Source organism: Pagrus major, chromosome 6, assembly GCF_040436345.1.
Source record: "Pagrus major chromosome 6, Pma_NU_1.0".
Classification (NCBI taxonomy): domain Eukaryota; kingdom Metazoa; phylum Chordata; class Actinopteri; order Spariformes; family Sparidae; genus Pagrus; species Pagrus major.
In genome coordinates, this window is record NC_133220.1 from 27,946,955 (window position 1) to 27,965,874 (window position 18,920).

The following is an 18,920-nucleotide window of genomic DNA, read 5'->3' on the forward strand; positions in this document are numbered from 1 at the left end:
GCTCTTGGTCTTTGTACTACATTTCCCAGCGTGCATTTCGTGGCTACGTAGGTCACATGACCTTACGTCTGTCAACATGAGTGGGCACTGCCGGGCAGGGAAGCAGCTGGATGAACGCTAACCGTGACCTGCAATTATTCATATTCAGTTTTTAAATATACAGACAAGCCGTTTTTACTGGCGTTAAAGTTATGAGTAAACGGTATACGCGTTGTTTTTAACGTCCGAGAGGAGTTTGCTAGCTTAGCGTTAGCTTAATGCAAGTAAGTAGTTAGCTTGGGGGCTAGCTAGGTGGGTGATAGCATCTCAACCGCTGCATCTCTTGTTTGCTATGGACGTTTGACCGTCGGTAAAATTTCACTTCTCACTGACTGACGCTATACAACACATTTTAAATCAACTATAACAGTGGTTTTGACTATTCGAGCTACATGACACAGGTTTAGTTAGCTGTGGTGTTTGTTAGTAATGTTAGCTCGCAGAGTCCAGGTCAAGTCAGAAAAGGTTTTCACCGCTGTACCGACCCCCAAACCAGATATTGATTTATAATGTTGCAGTTCGGTTTTTAAAGAGTGCAGACGAGCCAGACACAGCTGCGTAGGACGCTACTGCAACTTCTAGTAACCTTTTTGAGCGACGGCTTTACTTCTCTCATGACACCAACAGCTATGGCTGTATGGATGCCTGAAGGAGAATGAGTGTGCGCTTGGAAGGGAGACGATGCCACCATCTTTCACGGAAGACTGTCCAGCTTAACATATCGATTAGCTGACCAACAACTACTGGAGAGGACCGGGAAGCACAAGGAGTCTGTGTGAGAAGCTCCTCTGTCGACTTAAAACAATTGTTTCGTCCAGCTCCTCTGTCCCATGGATGTTGTTAGTGGTGTCAATATGCTGCCCCAGCTCGGAGACGTGGCACTGGCGGCTCCAGGACGAGAAGGGCTGCCCGCTGTGTCCTTTACCAACACGTCGGTGTCCTCCAGCCCGACGCCAGGTACAGATAACCGGGGGTGCGAGAATGGCGCCCTGATGGACTCGTTTGGGATTTTCCTGCAAGGACTCCTCGCTATGGTGGCTTTCAGCACGCTGATGTGTGAGTATGACCCGAGGTCTGCCGTGTTGTGTGTCAGATATCTGACTCCAGCTGCTGATTGAACTCGACAATTATCCAATAGCCTCCCTCAGTTAATCAGATGCGCTATTGATCTCAGCTGGGAGGCTCATGCCCAAGTCTGTAACAGCAAAAGGCGACCAATAATAAGACAGAGAGGCTTTGTGTATCTTGTAAAGATAAATGCAGAGGTTTCTCTTCACTACAACACTACTGCTGGTGACTTCTCTTGTTGAACTTGTTGGCTGTGGTTATGATAAAAGCTGCCTACACTCTACACTTGCTGGCACATGTTTGACCTTTCCTGCTATTCTGCCCCTCTCAGCTTAAAACTTAATCATGAAAATTCCTAACAGGAAACTGCTGTGGTTTTCACAAAATGTTTTTGCTTTGCAAGAGTCTTCTGTTCTTTATTTTAAAAAATCATCAAATAAAGGGAGCAACGACAGGGGGGTAGACTATTTCTTACCTTCAATATGTGTGTTGGAGATTCTCAAACTGCTTTGCAGGCAACAAAACAACAGACAACTTCTGCTCAGTTAGGTAGACTAGTTAAAGGGACTGTTCCTTAATATAACCTGCAGCTGCTTCCCGGTAATATTCATGCTAATTTCTCTTTACTGACAGTATTTTGTAGGAGCTAGTATGTGTGTATTTCAAAAGCTTATATTTAGATAGCAGGGACACATGGCATGGAAAGAATATTCACACTTAGGGTTTGGCCATGGTTCCATTCAGTCAGTGTCTGGCACAGCACTGACGGCTGCATGACCTAATGAGAGCAGTCTCACTTTTGTACGTCCCAGCAGCTTTGCAGCAGCTTGGAATCATCAGCGTTTTAGTGCTTCTTTTTTTTTTGTGCTGTTTTACTTTTGTGCTGGAGGCAGAAGGAGTAGGCCTCCGCCTATGTTGACATCTCGCCCAGCTGCACGCAGGGTGTGTTAGGTCTGAAGTCACACTTGTGCATAGAGCAGAAACTGAGGTCACAGCTCGCAGTATAACTTTCCTGCATGAAAACACAAGAAGCCTCGAGTAGTTGCTCAGGCAGCACTTCAGTACTTAGTGCAAGTTTTGAGAAGTGTTTGATGTGTTTTCTCTTTGAATGAATTGAGGGGCTTGTGTAGAAGGTAATAGCCCAGCTGAGGCATCACAGCTTTGAACAATACATTTAGACGTCTTGTTTGATGTCAGGAAAGTAAATCGGTGATATAACATGTTGAGGCTCCCCTCTCATGCAGCTCTGTATCACAGCAGTTAAATGAAGAGGGTCGTGGGGGTGTCCTGGAAAACAAGTCACTATTGTGAAGAACAGCAAGAGCTTTATTTGTGTTGGACATGTCACTGCTTTCAATGTCCAGCCTTCTTGCACAAAACCCCATGACTGTATTACACCGAGGGAATAATTAAAGTGAGGACCCAGACTAGCAATCATATAGACACATACAGGAGTTATAGTGTTTGTTTTGCACACACTGAAGATCAGTTTGATTCGATGTGAATAGCCTATCTTATCACTTTATTACTGCTATGTTTCTTGACTTGGTCTGGCATAATTACCAAACACTGAAGAATTTAGCGTCTGGTCTACTTCTCCCACGTTTGCCATCTTAAGAGAAACATTTATCTGTTTCCTGTTAATTTAGCAGTGAGCTGAAAATAAGGGTATCACATTAATAATTTTACAGCTGCTGCATGTGGAATTAGGAGATTTTAGGTCATGTTCTTGACCATTAGTTCTGCTTCCTCTGTGACCAACAGCATGTCGCCCTTGCTCAGTTCCGGTTCTTCAACAACAAACTGTTTGAAGTCTCGCTTGTGCAATGGTTTAACTGCACAAAAATGGATGTCAGCTCTCGTTTTCCAAATCATAAATACGTCAGTACAAGACAGGATTATCAGTTTAACTCATGAATCAAACCATTAAAATGCTTATTGGACCTTTGACAGCTCACATCAGGGTTGTAACTTGGTTAAATGAAACAAAGAAGATTCTGTTAAATTAAAATCTGTCTTAATTTGTGTATGTATGAATGATATGTTGTAAAATGCCACTATCTTTATGACTCCACAGTGAAACGCTTCAGGGAGCCAAAACATGAGAGGAGGCCCTGGAGGATCTGGTAAGGCAGCTGAGCCAGCTTAAATTCATTTCTCTGCAACGGCATCAAATGAATCCCGCTGGGAGAGCCTCAGAAGGATATCAACTATCCTGTCTCTCTGCAGGTTCCTGGACACCTCTAAACAGGCCATCGGGATGCTCTTTATTCACTTCGCTAATGTGTACTTGTCAGACCTCACAGAGGAGGATCCCTGCTCACTGTGAGTCAATCCTGCATTTGACCTTCCTCCACAGAGCTTCCTAATAGATTTCCAAGAAACTGTGTTAAAATGTTGGAGAGCTCTCCCTGCAGCTTAGTTAACATTTATTTTCTGTCTCTCCCAGATACCTCATTAACTTCCTGTTGGATGCTTCTCTGGGCATGTTGCTGATCTATGCTGGGGTGAGAGCCGTCAGTGCTATTGTGGAGTGGAGGCAGTGGGAGTCTCTGCGTTTTGGAGAATATGGTGAGGACCGTGTGTGAGTGGTAAGGTGGGAGCTGTAGCACATCCCTAAAATGCCTGCAATGCCCAATGGAGGGCAGTAGCTGCCATCAGTACTGCAGCGCTGCAATGTCATTTCTAACCTTGCCAGTGCCTTCTTTTGTCCCAATGACCGCTTGTGTACCTCTGAAGCACAGAAATCTAATAATGATCAAAGCTGTATCTGAAAACCAAAGCAGATTTTTCTCTCTGTAATCTGTCTCTCTTTCTTTGTGTGTGTGTGTGTGTGTGTGTGTGTGTGTGTGTGTGTGTGTGTGTGTGTGTGTGTGTGTGTGTGTGTGTGTGTGTGTGTTTTTAGGAGAGCCAGTGCAGTGCACAGCCTGGTTGGGCCAGTGTATCCTCTACATCCTCATCATGATGTTTGAGAAAGTCCTTATCATGCTGGTTCTCCTCATCCCCCAGTGGAAGAAGGTCAGAAAAAATTATTTGAGTGATAGCAGGTGAAATTAGCACCATTTGATGCCATACTGATTTTTTTTTTCTAGACAAATTCTCAATATTAAAAAGGCGCTGCAGCATTTTTCAGAGTTATAAAGTTGCTTTTTGACCACATCAGGATTAGTCAAGGAAAAATACCTTTGTGTTTTGATGCCTGATTTCACACAGTAAGCTGGTTTCATGGGTAGTCCTTAAAGTCTGAAACACTGGAAGAACTTCTACACTGTGTACAATACAACATATTAGAGACACATAAAAACATGTTCCCTGACCGGGAATCGAACCCGGGCCGCGGCGGTGAGAGCGCCGAATCCTAACCACTAGACCACCAGGGACAGCTGTTAGTGCATGAATAGCATGTCGTCTGGAATCTGTGGACTTTAAAAAGGACTGGTTGCAGTCCCATAAATTGCCTCTAGTGGTGGCAGTATCACTCAGAAATACTAGAAGTTTTCAAGTGAAAAACAGTGCTTGAGAGGCCTGTCCTCTCCAATTCCTGTTGTACTTTTTTCTGAATATTGTGCAGGCCTAGTCTTTAAATATGTTTAATTATGTTTTTATCCAACACACTAAATAAGAAACAGGGTAGTATATTTTGTTTACAGTCTAATCACTATGACAGTGGATCACTAAAATGCAAGCCACTTTTATGTGATGGTACAGGCAGGATTAAACACAACACTAGTCAGCAAAGCAAACCCACTTATCAATCTTCATAAGACAGGCCCTTGATTGTTAAAGTACAAATGCAGTCCTTTCAAACTGCCCAGTGGAGTTTTTATGTAAATGTGTAAAACAAGCAAAAGTTATGTACAGCGTATCAGAATTCCTTTATTAATCCCACAAACGGGGAAATTTTTGAATTTTTTTAAAGTAGTATTTTAAACCCAGCATTGTTTACATCCATGTTAAAGTGAAACTCTCGCCAAAATGTAACCTAGGCTTTGTTTGTGAAGGAACCAGAGTCCAACCTTCGTGTAAAAGCATAATTACAACGAAAAAGACACTTTTAAGATTTACCTTCAAAAAGAAGGTTTTTAAACAACTCACGTTAGCAATAGCAGTAGCCGTCCTACCAGTCGAGAAGAGTCGATCCCTGAGTGCGACGTAACATGGAGGAGAGTAAAGGTGGAAAGCTCCTAAAGCGTCGCAACTGAAGAAGCCTCTTGGATGAGAGGTGAGTGTTTGCTGTCAAAGGTACAGAAAGTGACATAAGAAGGTGTTCCCTGACCGGGAATCGAACCCGGGCCGCGGCGGTGAGAGCGCCGAATCCTAACCACTAGACCACCAGGGACACTCGCGCCATGGTTTCCTCTGTTCACAACCAGCCTATAGTAGTGGTCTACAGAAACCCTACGAGACACAGTACCACTAGCTATAAATTTGATATTACTGTAGTTAATTCAGACAAACCATATTTGAGAGACAGCAGGTGAAATTGGTACCATTTAATGCCATACTGATTTTTTTCTTGACAAATTCTCAATACTAAAAAGGTGCTGCAGCATTCTTCAGAGTTATTAAGTTGCTTTTTGATTCACAAGTTATGTAGCCTGTTACGTTCCAGTTAGTTAGAACTGAAGAAGCCTCTTGGATGAGAGGTGAAACCTCTTCAAGAAACTGAAACACGTCCAGTTGCCTACAATACAGCAATTAGAATCTCAGTAGGAATGAACCAGCTCATTTTGGTTTTAAACCTTCAAATTCCCTTCAACAAATTTGTTTAGATTTACAGAGCAGGTATACCCTAACGCTAACCCTTTCTAATAATGTTTCCTAGCTTCTGGCAGATTCCAAGTTGTGGTGCTCCAGGGGACGATCCTCCTTCCATTTAAATAGATGTAGACCATTTATTATTGCCCCTACTGATCTTACTACTACTACCTTCTAGCCTAAGGCTAGGTGTGCTGTCTGTGTTGCTGTGTATGTTTACGTGTGTATCTGTGTGTTTGTGTGTATCACAGCTGGCCCTCCTCAACCCCATAGAGAACCCTGACCTGGAACTGGCCATCGTCATGCTCATCGTTCCGTTCTTCGTCAACGTAAGTCTTCTGTGTTTTTCTTTGTACACTTACTTTACAGGTCCTACACCACCAATACTACATGTGTTTAGTGACATTCTGTCATTGGTTTCTGGCTCTGTATGTTCATACCATGGCCATTGTTTTGTGTGTGTGTGTGTGTGTGTGTGTGTGTGTGTGTGTGTGTGTGTGTGTGTGTGTGTGTGTGTGTGTGTGTGTGTGTGTGTGTGTGTGTGTGTGTGTGCGCGCGCGCGTGCGTGTGTGTATATGTATATATGTGTGTATATATATATGTGTGTGTGTGTGTGTATGTATATGTATATACATATATATGTGTGTGTGTGTGTATATGTGTGTATATATATATATGTGTATGTGTATATATGTGTGTATATATGTATATATATGCATATGTATGTATATGTAAAAAAAATAAAATATATAGAATAATATAAAAATCACCTCTGTTAGTTCCTCATGTGGAAACATCATTCACAACAGTTTTTTCTGTGTTTCTTTAGGCCCTCATGTTCTGGGTGGTAGATAACTTCCTAATGAAAAAGCACAGGACAAAAGCAAAGCTGGAAGAAAGAGAGGAGGACTCACGGGGGAACAGCAAAGTGCGCTACAGACGAGCTCTGTCCCATGATGACTCAGAGTCAGAGGTAAGTCAAGTCGTTGCACTCAGCATCTCTTTCTTTACCTCAAAAGACCTCTTCTGCGCTTCTGAAACTTTGTCTCAGTATGACATGCTCTGACTGTCATCCGTTCCTGGTATCCAGCAATAATTGGCACCCTGGTATGGACAAACTGACTTGGTACTAATTCAGCATACCCTCAGTCTGAGGAGGAACATGTCCAAGAGCTGTTATAGTTGCCTAGATCATTGTTCCGAGTTTCTTTTATAAGCTTGTAAAGCAGATGAGCCTAACGCAGCTCTGCTACACACAAACACCATTCACACGCCAACAACGCACAAAGTCATAACTTCAGTCTGGTATAGATGGATTTTCACAAATGTTTGACAGCACAATCATCTTAAGAGGCCCTTGATTTCTCTCGATAATTTGATTATTTTTGTTCACATACAGTCTCGGTCAAAAGTTTACATACACTTGTGAAGAAAATGTATATCATGGCAGTCTTCACTTCCAATGATTTCTACAGCTCTCATTTTTCTGAGATGGAATGAGAGGCACACAAACTACTTTATCACAAAAAACATTCATGAAGTTTGCTTCAAATCTGAATTTATAATAGGTCTTCTGAAAATGTGACCAAATCTACTGGCTCCAAAATATGTATACAGTCAGTTGAACTATCAATTTTGGTGATTTGGAAAGTTGAAAATCAAAATCAAATGTTGGCCTCTTAACTTCTTCTGAGTGATTCCAATTGATAACAGCTGGTGACTTTTCTGGACCCATTTTAATAGGTTTGTTTGATACACCCACTAGACTCAGCCACAAACACTACAATGCGAAAGTCTAAAGAGCTCAGCATTGATCTGGAAGTCTAGCCATTTCAAAGCAGTTACAGGTCCCAAAATCAATTGTACAAACAACTGTTTGTAAGTGCATGGCACAGTTGTGTCACTGCCACAATCAGGAAGAAAACGTGAACTATCACCTGCTGCTGAGAAAATTGGTCAGGATGGTCACGTGTCCTTAACGACTCTGTAAGGACACTCCCACACAGGGTTTAAAAATCTGCAACTCCCCTCCAGGTAGTTAGAACTGAAGAAGCCTCTTGGATGAGAGATGAAATGTCTTCAAGAAACTGACATAAGTCCAGTTGCCTACGATACAGCACTTAGAATTGCCATGATATACATGTTCTTTACAAGTGTATGTAAACTTTTGACTGCGACTGTGTGTGCTTGAACCACCACTACTTAGGATCCATTTCTTGGCGCATAAGAACACGTTCCCTGACCGGGAATCGAACCCGGGCCGCGGCGGTGAGAGCGCCGAATCCTAACCACTAGACCACCAGGGACAACTGTCAGTGGGGTAAAGGCATGTAGTTTCGAATTTATGTCCTTTGAACAGGACAGTGGCGATGTTTTCCACATACTGCCTCTAGTGGTGGTGCACAGAAACACTTGTGGTGTCCCTGTGACTCTCTGATCTCTGAAACTGTGATATCACAGTTGTCACAAAAGATCATTGTTGTTACAGAGGAGTTCAGCAACTTGCAGAAATACTTTCCAATTGAATCAACAACAGGCAAAGGACACAACAAAGTTTTGAATGTCTTAGTCACACATCTGTGTTGTGAAGGCATTTTCTCTGGAATCAGAAATGAAAGGCATAGGTAGAAGGGCACCATCACACTGATTGAATTAAACATTTTCTCATGTTTTCAGTCGATGTTTCAGACAGTGTTTCAGTCGTTAACTTGTCATCATCATTGTCATGGGCTCGGTTTTTTTTTTTTTTATCAGACAAAAAAGCCAGTATAAGGCAGGCCACTGATTTGGCATAGTAGTATAGGGTTAGGGCTGTTTGGGGCAAAAAGACACAAATGATCCTCTGGAAATACTTGCATGAGGAGAAAATTTACCACGATTTTCACCACTTGGCAAATCAAAGAAATCAGTTGGAGCAGGTCCACCAACTGAATCAGATATAATTAATTTGAGAAAGAAGGTGAGATTCGCAGCTTGATGTGTGACACTGGCTTAAGTTGTACACATAAAAGCATGTTTATAATTAGCAACAGTGAAGCAGTCTGATGTGTCTCACCAACACACAGAGTACTTTTACTGTGAAATGCTCTGTGAATGAAAAACAATTGATTCCTAGATTCCTCACCAAGGCAGTCAGTTCCAGCCAGGCCTTTTCTCATATCAGTTTAAACATGTTTATGTCTGGGGGAAGAGCAGGCAAGTTTGATGAAATCAGATCTCAGGCTGCCAACTCTCAGAATGCCCTAGAGTTTATATTGGAGTGCTTCAAGTGAAGATTGTATGCATTGAGGAGATGTGGTGATAAAATTAATTACTGTCTTTTATTTTCTGCATTAGGATTTGGTGAATTTTTTTAAATATCGAAGCAATGAGGAAACCCCCAAAAACTGTTAGGGGGAAGTAGAACATAACTGTAAATAATAAAAAAGATAGTCCTTAAGGTGGGAAAAAGTTTTATAGTTTAAAGAAAAGTTAAAAATGCAGATATAAAAAGAGTCAGTCATCACCTAGTTGCTGGAGTTGGCGGCAGCTGGTAATAGATGTGTTACCAGTGGTGTTGATTTGTAACTGAAACAGGCTTCACTTCCCTTTTAACTGCTGTTGAACAAGCTGTTCGACATGTGATATCTTTCTTCCTGTTGTTGGATAATGAGGCATAGATGAGAAGTAAAGGTGAGACAGAAGTCAAGAGGAAGTAATCAGGTATGCAGTTTTGGGTTTTGGCTACTGATCTCTGGTTTCTGACGGTGGTACAACACAGTGGGCCAGTGGTGCAATGGATAACACATCTGACTGAATCAGAAGATCCTGGCTGTGCCACCTGGCTGGATTGTGAATAACTTTTTTTGTCCATCTGCTGACCCAAAATACTGAGTTGGACTGAAGTGGGTGAAGCAGACAGAAGCAAAACACCATCCATGATGAGATTTAGCAAAATTGTTGTTCTTGGCTTTGTTGAGATTACTCAAATGATTGCCACAATCAAAGCCAGGTTATATTCTTTGGACATGTTCCTGCAGTCTTTCCAAAAATAGTGGATTTACCATCATCCTATTTTGGGCACATTCAGCTTGAAGGTCAAACTGCATCAAGACCACTTTGTGTCTGAGGAGGTACAGTGACTCTCCAGCTTAGAGGGAACAAAAGTAAAGCAGGACGTGGCCTTTACCCATGTTTCATTTTCATTTTGTTAACAGATAACAAAAATATAACTGCCATTTTGACTCTATTTCTTTCTGAGATCAGGTCTTGATTCTGTTACAAGTATCATTTGCATTTCTTGTCAGTGTTTTCACAAACAGAAATGTAAAGCTACTTCTAAAGCCATTTTAACATCTGAATGGTCAAAGCAGTGCAGACAAAAGCCAGCGCCACGGTTTGTTTCACTACTTCTGCGCATGCTGCAGCTGGCCTCATAGAGCATGCTTTCAGCAGAGCACTGAACTGTGGGGGATGGGCTGAGCCGTACTGAAACATGTAATGCTTTCAGCTGCATCTAATATGCACAACGGGCCAGTGGCGCAATGGATAACGCGTCTGACTACGGATCAGAAGATTCTAGGTTCGACTCCTGGCTGGCTCGTGAATCTTTTTCATGTGAGCCTGTTTTCATCAGATCTGAAATACAGCAGATTATCAAAATGAAATACAGCGGTTTCATTCACTCTGTCAGGCTTTGTTGAGAGGAGTCTCACAGGCAAAAGTAGTTTCACTTGCTGACTTCCTCGATAAAGGCACAGCATTACTTTATATACAAAGACACAACACAAGACATACTATCACCATTAATCTATATGTTTTAATACATATTTGTTATTTGTTTGGGGATTAGTAATGGAGTATTACTGAATTATTATTGAGTATTTGAAGCCAAAAATGTAGGAATTTGTGTGTCAAAGACTTTTACATTTAATGGTTTTCTCCTTCAGCAGGGTGAGGAAAGGGCTGTCAAGGAGCAAGACAGCTGAGTAATACTACAAAATTAAAATAAACTTCAATTGACTTGTAAGGATTAGTTAAGTGTATGCAAAAAGAATTGTGGCTTTTAATTTATGAGAAATTTCATTTAGTGTAACATGCAATAGCTGTGTTACGTATACTGTGGCTCTGGAGGGAGCTTTCTGAAGCCTGGAAATAACCTTGATGATGTCATCAGGGTTATTTTGGCTTAGGCTTGAGACTTGACATTTTTAAAAGACGAATGCCAATGCCTTACGAACTAAAGGGACTGGGTTTGAAAGACATGGGCATTTTCCAGGCAGGTGGACTAAATGTTGGGATATCTGGGCATTTTCCATGTATTTATCAAATCTGTCTCTTCAGACCTGCAGCTTCAAAGAGGTTCAAAGAGCTTGACCCTTTTATTAGTCACAGCAAATTCCTGGAGTTCTACATCGTACCCTCGATGGAAGTGAATGAAATCAGATGATGTAAAGTCTTTCAGAAAATTAGCAGAAGAACAAGAACTCCTCTGTGCAGCTTCTCTGCACCTCTAAAAATAGGGCATTTTCTGTGTTTTTGCTTTGGACTGTACTCTAATCCAGTATCTGAGAATGAAGGATGTACACACCTGTGATTCGGCCTAATAGTTGTCTGTCTGCCTCTCTGTCCTACTTTTTTAGATCCTTTTCTCTGCAGATGATGAAATGGATGAGTCTGATGAGGATGATGTTCGTCGGCTCACTGGGATGAAGACGGTGAAAAAGAAGAAGCTTCGCATGGGGATCCCTGTTTGACCTGCGTGCCTAGCTAACTGCTACGACTTCCTCTGGTAGCTGTTCACCTCACAGGCCCACAAATACATTCCCCCATACCTCCACAGACTCTGTATCAGCCTTAGGAGTTGACACGGTCTTTTCAAACATAGGATGCCCTCTGATGACAGAAGAATATACTGTAAATTTAATTCCCTTTACTGTCGACTCCGGGAGGACTTTTTTGTAAACTGTGTCTAACCTGGGATTTAATGAAACACACTGGGAGACATTTGTGCAGTTAACCAGGTATTGCGGATCACTGTTGCATTTCAACATGGCTTGGGGTGAGTGTTGTGTTCAAAGACACAGTTTGGGAAAAAGAGTCCCCACCATGAATGGACATATTATTAAATCCTTTATGCACGTATAACAGGAAAACAGTAACACTGGTTTTATACAGTTTGGACTTCAGTGGCAGTGTGTATGGGGGCAGTTGTTCAGGATCAGGTTTGTTGGACAAATCTAAACAGCCTCAGCAGACCAAAAGTCATGCAAGCAAAACTGTTCAAGGAGTTGGTTTCCTTTGTTAGTCTAACATGTCCTCTAAAGTGATTGTATTCCTGATGTAGATTCCATGTAAACTTTGTCCTTTGTTTTCTTATGTAGCCGTACCACCATGGCCTGTGATGTGTGTGTATGTGTGTGTATGTGAGGGTGTGTACAAACTGGACACACTGAGGGGAACATTATGTGAGAGTGTTTGGATCACTGTATCGATGCAACTCTTAACACTTTCCAGCACAGTTACCCACTTTACTACTGCATATCTCGTATGTATTGTTACTCGTGTCAAAAGGAGCACATTAATGCTTGCAGCAACCTTCCATTTTTATCTTTTGACAGAGTCCTCTCAACCGTTGAACCTACAGGACTGCAAGCAGCACACTGCAACATCCCTCTAATATCAGCTCAGTTACTGTTGTCTGTCTGTAGACACAAGACTGCAGTCTCAGTTTGTTTGTGACTGTTTTACTGATGTGATACTGACTGTGTGTTCTTTGTCTTTGAATGTCTTTTGTCTAATTTTAAGTTATGGGGTTTTTTATGAGTTTTGAGTGTTGTTTTCGGGCCAAAAAGGTGACTATGCTTGTTCCAAAAGTGTTCTTTATTCCTTCGATCCAGTGGGGAGAGTAGATATGGGAACCATTTCTTGCACAATTTCCCATTTATCACAATTTTCATTTTTCCGTTTGTGTGATTCATTTTGTTTTTGTTACTATAATGTGCCTGAGTGAAATTACCAGCAGGTGTTTTTGTTTTTTGTCAGTTTGATTCATTCTTTTTTTTTTTTTTTCTTTGACGGTTTTATCCAGAGCTCCAGATCTTCAGGCAAGAAGCAGCATTCAGCGGGCTCTGATGTTAAGAATGTGACATGCATAGACCTCTAAACTGTTAAGTGACTGTGGACCAGACAGTCGGGAGAAAGGGTGTGTGTGTGTGTGTGTGTGTGTGTGTGTGTGTGTGTGTGTGTGTGTGTGTGTGTGTGTGTGTGTGTGTGTGTGTGTGTGTGTGTGTGTGTGTGTGTGTGTGTGTGTGTGTGTGTGTGTGTGTGTGTGTGTGTGTGTGTGTGTGTGTGCGCGCCAGTGTATATACACAATATTAACGTATGTACTGGCATGTTGCATGTGTCAAGTACGCATCGTCGGTGTGACTGCTGGTCCTCTTTAAAGTAAATGGAGAGTGACATAAACTGTGACTGTGATGATTATGGTAAAGTTGATGATCTCATTATGATGTTTTTGGCATGTTGGCAAGGAATAAATGACTGTGCATTTTAAAGGAATAAAGTTCAGCATCTCGCAGCAGTTATGGGAACTCTCAGCTCAACCAGGACAAAGAGGGCTTTTAGTAATTTGCAAAGTAAAACTACTAGATGGTCACAAAGGCGAAGATGGCGGTAAATTATCATTATAAATGCTTTTCCAATAAAGGATGTGATATACTATCTTGATAGCCGCCTCATTTCTATTACAGTTTATGACCGAACGTCAAAACAGTGTTCCCTGACCGGGAATCGAACCCGGGCCGCGGCGGTGAGAGCGCCGAATCCTAACCACTAGACCACCAGGGATGGCGATGGCCTCATTATTCGTGACCAGACACAACATGGTTGAAGCACACTAAATAAATATCTTGTGAGTAGACTGAATTGTTGACATGAAATGTTTACCAGTAGACGCAGATTTGGGGAGAGGTGACGTCGCCATTAACGCCACCCGAGGTAGACTCATGATTGTGTGTCCTAAAATAGATCCAGCACCACAAATACTAGACACACATGAAGCTCTGGATTCATGGTCACCCTCCAGTAGCTCTTGGAAAAAATACATTACATATTGTCTCATCAGCTTTAATTAACACACAAACGCCAATTTTCCATCTATTACCTTGACTGTCTGCCGTGATTTCACCCTGACACAAGCATATCATTTCTTCGCCTTGTTGTTTTTCTCCTCCATCCCCACGCACACCAATTAGATTTTAAAAGCCACTGGTGCAGCTCCAAGTACAGTTTGTGATACCATGAAGTTGTTAGAGGAGGTGAGGAGAGATGATTAACTGGTCAGAGTAGGTAAACATACACACATGCACAAAGAGATGCTCATTAACTTCAGTCAAGCCCTTGGAAGGGCCTAATAAGCAGCTGTACACACGTGTTTTTATTTTAAGCAGGTGGCTAATATACCAACACTGACACTGACAAGACTCAGTGGGACCAATCATGTACGTGAGGAGTCAGATTGTGGGTCTTTGCATTTGTCATTCCTTTATAAATAAACCTGTAAACCAGGACAGAGGCTATTCTCTCAGATTGTAAGATTATACTCTTACTATGATGTGACTGAAGCCAGCTCAAAGGTTCTCTCTACGTCGCTGAGTTTGTCATTTTAAAATAGTGAGTCAGTTTGTCCATCACCCCACAGTTAACTCCTCAGATTCAGAGTATGATGCCAAGACTCATGACTATTTCCTTAACAGCGTGCTGACTTGTTCCAGCCTAAATGAAAGAGACAAAAAGCACATTAAGTAAAAGAGAATCTGAAATTGAGTGTCACGTCACATCCTACATTAAAGGAGACCTTTCTGCTTTTTCAGTTTTTCCTTTACTTCAGTATGTTATGGAGGTTCTTGTGCATGTAAAAGGTCTTGAAAGTTAAAAAGCCCAAGCTCCTCTCTACCACAGAAAACACTGCTCCTGAAGCCTTCCCACCTTAAATTCTGTGACTCCTTGACATCACACTACCTCACAATGTCACACATTTGCATGATTGATGTCTATATTCATAGCAGAAGTTAAGCTAACTGGAAGCTAAAAACATGACAGGGCCAGCTGGAGACATGGTAAGCGGTGCTGACACAGGCATGTGTGAGCTGACAAATCAGGGGAGACTGGGTATTCAGAAGTGTGTGTGTGTGTGTGGGGGGGGGGGGGGGGGTGCATAAAGAGACAGGAACTAAAACAGAGTGTTTCAGACAGAGGGGTAATACAGTGCTGCTGTGCTGGGCAGTGTGAGAAAATTAATGTGTTTTTTGAGGAGTAAGGCATGTAAAGCTATTCTAGTACTAACCCAATATTAAATTATGAACATGAAAATTAGCATAATATGTCTCCTTCAAATAAACAAATAAAACAATGTTAATTTATACATGTGTCAAAAATGAAATGAAACACACTAGGGAATTGGCCAACTTTTATTGATTTCAGATGGTTTCCAGTACCAGTTTTGTTATTTATTTGTATTTGCTAAGTAACTAATTACTGCTACTTAAGCTGTAGATTTAGGTTCATTGTTTATTATAGCTACCCAGTTAACAACAATCTAATGGGGCTTATGTTGTGTAGGACCAGATTTGACCCAACTTGACTCCTTGTTGCCCATGACTCACATAAAGATTCACCAGTGGCACTCCTGTGACACAAACAACGGAGAGGGATGGTTTTCTGCTCTTAGTCCAGCCCTCATTTAGTTGGTTCATGTGGTAACTGTCTGGAAATGCTTTTTACAAGACCCAAAAAGACACTCCCTCAGGTTTAAATCAGTCTGTAGCCTGACTCCCAACCTGAAGCTCCTGGGTGGTAGACACTCCTGATACCCATTTTAGTGCCAAGTTCCACCAACATTTTAAAAAGAGGGTATCTCTGCCAGGGTTTGCAGGAGAGGAGGGGGCAAACAGCCTCTTGTGTTGTGTACGGAATGATCAGCTGTTGGCCTGTAAGCCTATCGTAAATGATGGGAGACCCATTCCAGCTGTACCATCCCTCACGTCACACCTAATTATACCCACTGACAACAGGCAGAGTGGGATAGAAAGTAGGGGGTCTGAGTGACTCACTGGGTCCGGACCAGGACTATATATAATCTCAGGCTAGCTGGGAGACAAAGAGGCACACCAGAAAAACAACCAGCGAATCTATCACTCTGGAAAGAGGTGTCCGTGGAATCAATACACAAACTTCAATCACCATGTCACAGGTAAGTTACATCAGCTCAAATCTGCTGTTTCTGTTATTTACAGAAATTGTTCTTTAGATGTGACGACAGAGTGTTGGCACCATTTACTTTTTTCCACCCTTAACATTCATAATATCTTTATTTCACACCAGCCAGGCGAAGTGAAGAAGAAGAAGAAGCGTCCCCCGATGAAGGAGGAGGACCTGAAGGGAGCCCGCAGTAAACTGGGACTGAAAGGCGAGGTCAAGAGTAAGACCTATGAGGTCATGGTTGAGTGTGGTGAGTAAAGCTTTTTATTAAAGTTGTTTCCTCTAACATGAAACACAAGACCAGTGACGTAAAGTCATGTCAGACTTAACACTAACATTTTCTCTCTCTATCCTTACAAATGTGATCTTTCTCTGATGAGAATTGGTTTTAGTCCTGGCGTGTAGACCTCAAATATCACGCTTCTTGACTATCCAACTTAGCAACTTGGATAGAAGAGTCTCTATCTAATACTGAGGTTTGTGTTATGTTGTATATGCGACTGTTTCAGAATGCTGTGGTTGTTTGGCCTCTTCCAAGAAAAATAAAAAAAACAGTTATTAATCAATAGATACATGAACACACATATAAAGGAATGCTGAAATAATCACAAATATTATTTAACATTTGAATTACTAAAAAATAAAAAGACAAATCAATACCCTAAATTTAAGCCAAAATAAACAGACAAGCATAAACACACACATTTAATGCATAATAAGGCATAATTAGATTAATACATAAATGTTGTAAATTATTCATCTCTTTGCCAATGTATCACTGTGTTCATTCTAACTTTTATTTCCTTGTTTAATCTAATAGATGCAATATGTGTTGATTTATGTATCTGGCTATATATTGATGAACAACCATCCACTGAGGGGCACGTGGTCGGCCTATATTCCAGTGTTTGTTACAGCCAGGTTTGATCAACCAATAACAAAACAGTGTTCCCTGACCGGGAATCGAACCCGGGCCGCGGCGGTGAGAGCGCCGAATCCTAACCACTAGACCACCAGGGACAGATGCGAGCAAGGGACGACACAGCAGGTCAAGAACTAACATACATCAGTTCATTTTGACTTAGATGTAATAAAACACAACCATTGAAGTATGTCGAAGTGCTCTACTCGAACTTCCCCTCTGGCTGCCATGAAAAGACAAACGATTAACCCAGCGACAGGAGGCGGGATGTGTGTGGTACCACATTCAACTGCAAAGGTGAAGTTTTGTTTTACACTTGCTACTTTAACTCACTCATTTCATTTTAATAATGGGCTCCTCATGCTTTGACTTTCTACTTAGCTGCATCTTCACAACCCTTTCACGTGTCGTGGCTAAACGTTTAGGTTAGCTTACTCCCTTTTATTTGACAGCTAAATGTACAAGTTAAGTTACTTAAAACCGTATGACGACCATAAAACACATCCTCCCTGACCTAATTGTAATACTTTAAATAGATTTAGCTGATAATACCTCAAAAATATTTTGAAGGTGTCCCTTTTACTTGAAGTGGAGTATTTTTACATTGTGACGTTGCTACTTTAAGGCTAGCTACCTCTCCCACCACAGTAGGCTACTCCACACCGTGACCGTCCCTTTGTCCAAACCCTTAACCAGACACAACCAGGGTCAATATAGTACTAAGACTGAAGGGGTGACCAGTGATGTGAGGTGTGAGGACTCTACAGTCACATAGATGAGCCAGGATATGACCATTTTGTAATCATTTAGGTCTTCAGTATACAGAAGGGTATTGTGTATTGTGTGTGTATTTGGACAAATATTAAACATTCCACATTCAGATTTTATTGCAGCTTCGATATCAGCCAATTGTTTTATGACGACCATGCCAGGAAGGATTTAATGTTGCTGTGCTAATCTTGTAATGCCTTGAGGGTTTTGAAGAATTGTTCCGACAAACTTAGCTGCCAACACAGCAAGCATTCTTGCCTGTATTATATTTAATCATTTTTTAATCAACTCCTTGCTCATTGCTCCAATGCTGAGGAATTTTCAGCTGCCTTCAAAACTGTGCTCCTGCTAACACTGTCCACCTGCCTCGGGTTTGCTTTGGTGCCCTTTCAACTTAACCCACCCACACAAATGTTGTCTTACATGTCAATATTTGTGTGTGTGGTAAGAGTCAATATAGAAAGCCAACATTAATTGTCTGGCATTCGTTAAGTGTAAAGTGCAATTTGAATCCTATGTACTTAGGACATATTCACGTGTATTCTTTTTCCAACCTTCTAGATAATTCACAAAACTTAAAAAACATTGCTCACTTGAATGGTTTCAAGGGATCATGTGAGCTGGAATCAAGAGGCAGTGTTTACTGTAAAGACATGAAAATCCCAATTCTAAAATTGGGAATCGGACCAGAGCCAGCTGGAAACATAACACAAGACCAGTAAAGTGATTTAATACAACACAAACACTTGTTGCAGACATTTTTGTTCTCGTATTTCCCCCAAAGACACCTGAATGAAGTTCCTATTACTTGGTTAGGATGAGCAGTCACCTGGTTCAAGCATCTGTTTTTCTAACGAGACATATCTGTGTCTGTTTTTAGAACGAATGGGCAAAGTGGCTCCTTCTGTGTTCAGCGGGGTGAGGTCGGGCACAGAGACGGTCCTGGACAAGTCTGCTCCTGCCAAAGCTCCTGGAGCCAGTGTGTTCAGCAAGTAGACACCCTGCAGGATAAAATGGCAGCACCGAAGACGCACACACTGTAGTTTTTATGTTCTTTTTAAATAAAGTGGGGTTTAAGAGGGTTAAATGGGCTGATTTTGTGGCAGTTGTGTGTGTTGACATT

At 41.6% G+C, this 18,920-nt stretch overlaps 1 protein-coding gene and 6 non-coding genes across 7 annotated transcripts; 2 read left to right on the top strand and 5 right to left on the bottom strand.

Moving 5' to 3' along the window:
* The first annotated feature begins 22 nt into the window (after nt 1-22).
* On the top strand, nt 23-13,566 carry stimate (STIM activating enhance). Its single transcript, XM_073467469.1, has 8 exons — nt 23-1,095; nt 3,185-3,233; nt 3,337-3,432; nt 3,557-3,678; nt 4,013-4,125; nt 6,117-6,194; nt 6,695-6,838; nt 11,487-13,566. Exons 1-8 carry the CDS (start codon nt 870-872, stop codon nt 11,598-11,600), a joined length of 942 nt encoding a protein of 313 aa, XP_073323570.1. The 5' UTR covers nt 23-869; the 3' UTR covers nt 11,601-13,566.
* trnae-cuc (transfer RNA glutamic acid (anticodon CUC)) lies at nt 4,416-4,487 on the bottom strand. Its single transcript has one exon. It is a non-coding gene; the product is annotated as a tRNA-Glu (tRNA).
* trnae-cuc (transfer RNA glutamic acid (anticodon CUC)) lies at nt 5,375-5,446 on the bottom strand. Its single transcript has one exon. It is a non-coding gene; the product is annotated as a tRNA-Glu (tRNA).
* trnae-cuc (transfer RNA glutamic acid (anticodon CUC)) lies at nt 8,100-8,171 on the bottom strand. The gene has a single exon. It is a non-coding gene; the product is annotated as a tRNA-Glu (tRNA).
* trnar-acg (transfer RNA arginine (anticodon ACG)) lies at nt 10,375-10,447 on the top strand. Its single transcript has one exon. It is a non-coding gene; the product is annotated as a tRNA-Arg (tRNA).
* Nucleotides 13,567-13,620: 54 nt separating the features above from the next.
* Nucleotides 13,621-13,692, bottom strand: trnae-cuc (transfer RNA glutamic acid (anticodon CUC)). Its single transcript has one exon. It is a non-coding gene; the product is annotated as a tRNA-Glu (tRNA).
* A 3,360-nt stretch (nt 13,693-17,052) lies between these two features.
* Nucleotides 17,053-17,124, bottom strand: trnae-cuc (transfer RNA glutamic acid (anticodon CUC)). The gene has a single exon. It is a non-coding gene; the product is annotated as a tRNA-Glu (tRNA).
* Between the last annotated feature and the right edge of the window lie 1,796 nt (nt 17,125-18,920).

Excerpts from the sequence above, each read along its gene's own strand:
- stimate (XM_073467469.1), top strand. The coding sequence starts at position 870 with ATGGATGTTGTTAGTGGTGTCAATATGCTGCCCCAGCTCGGAGACGTG. Across the intron at positions 6,195-6,694 it reads TCGTTCCGTTCTTCGTCAAC|GCCCTCATGTTCTGGGTGGT; the intron begins GTAAGTCTTCTG and ends GTGTTTCTTTAG. Across the intron at positions 6,839-11,486 it reads ATGATGACTCAGAGTCAGAG|ATCCTTTTCTCTGCAGATGA; the intron begins GTAAGTCAAGTC and ends CTACTTTTTTAG.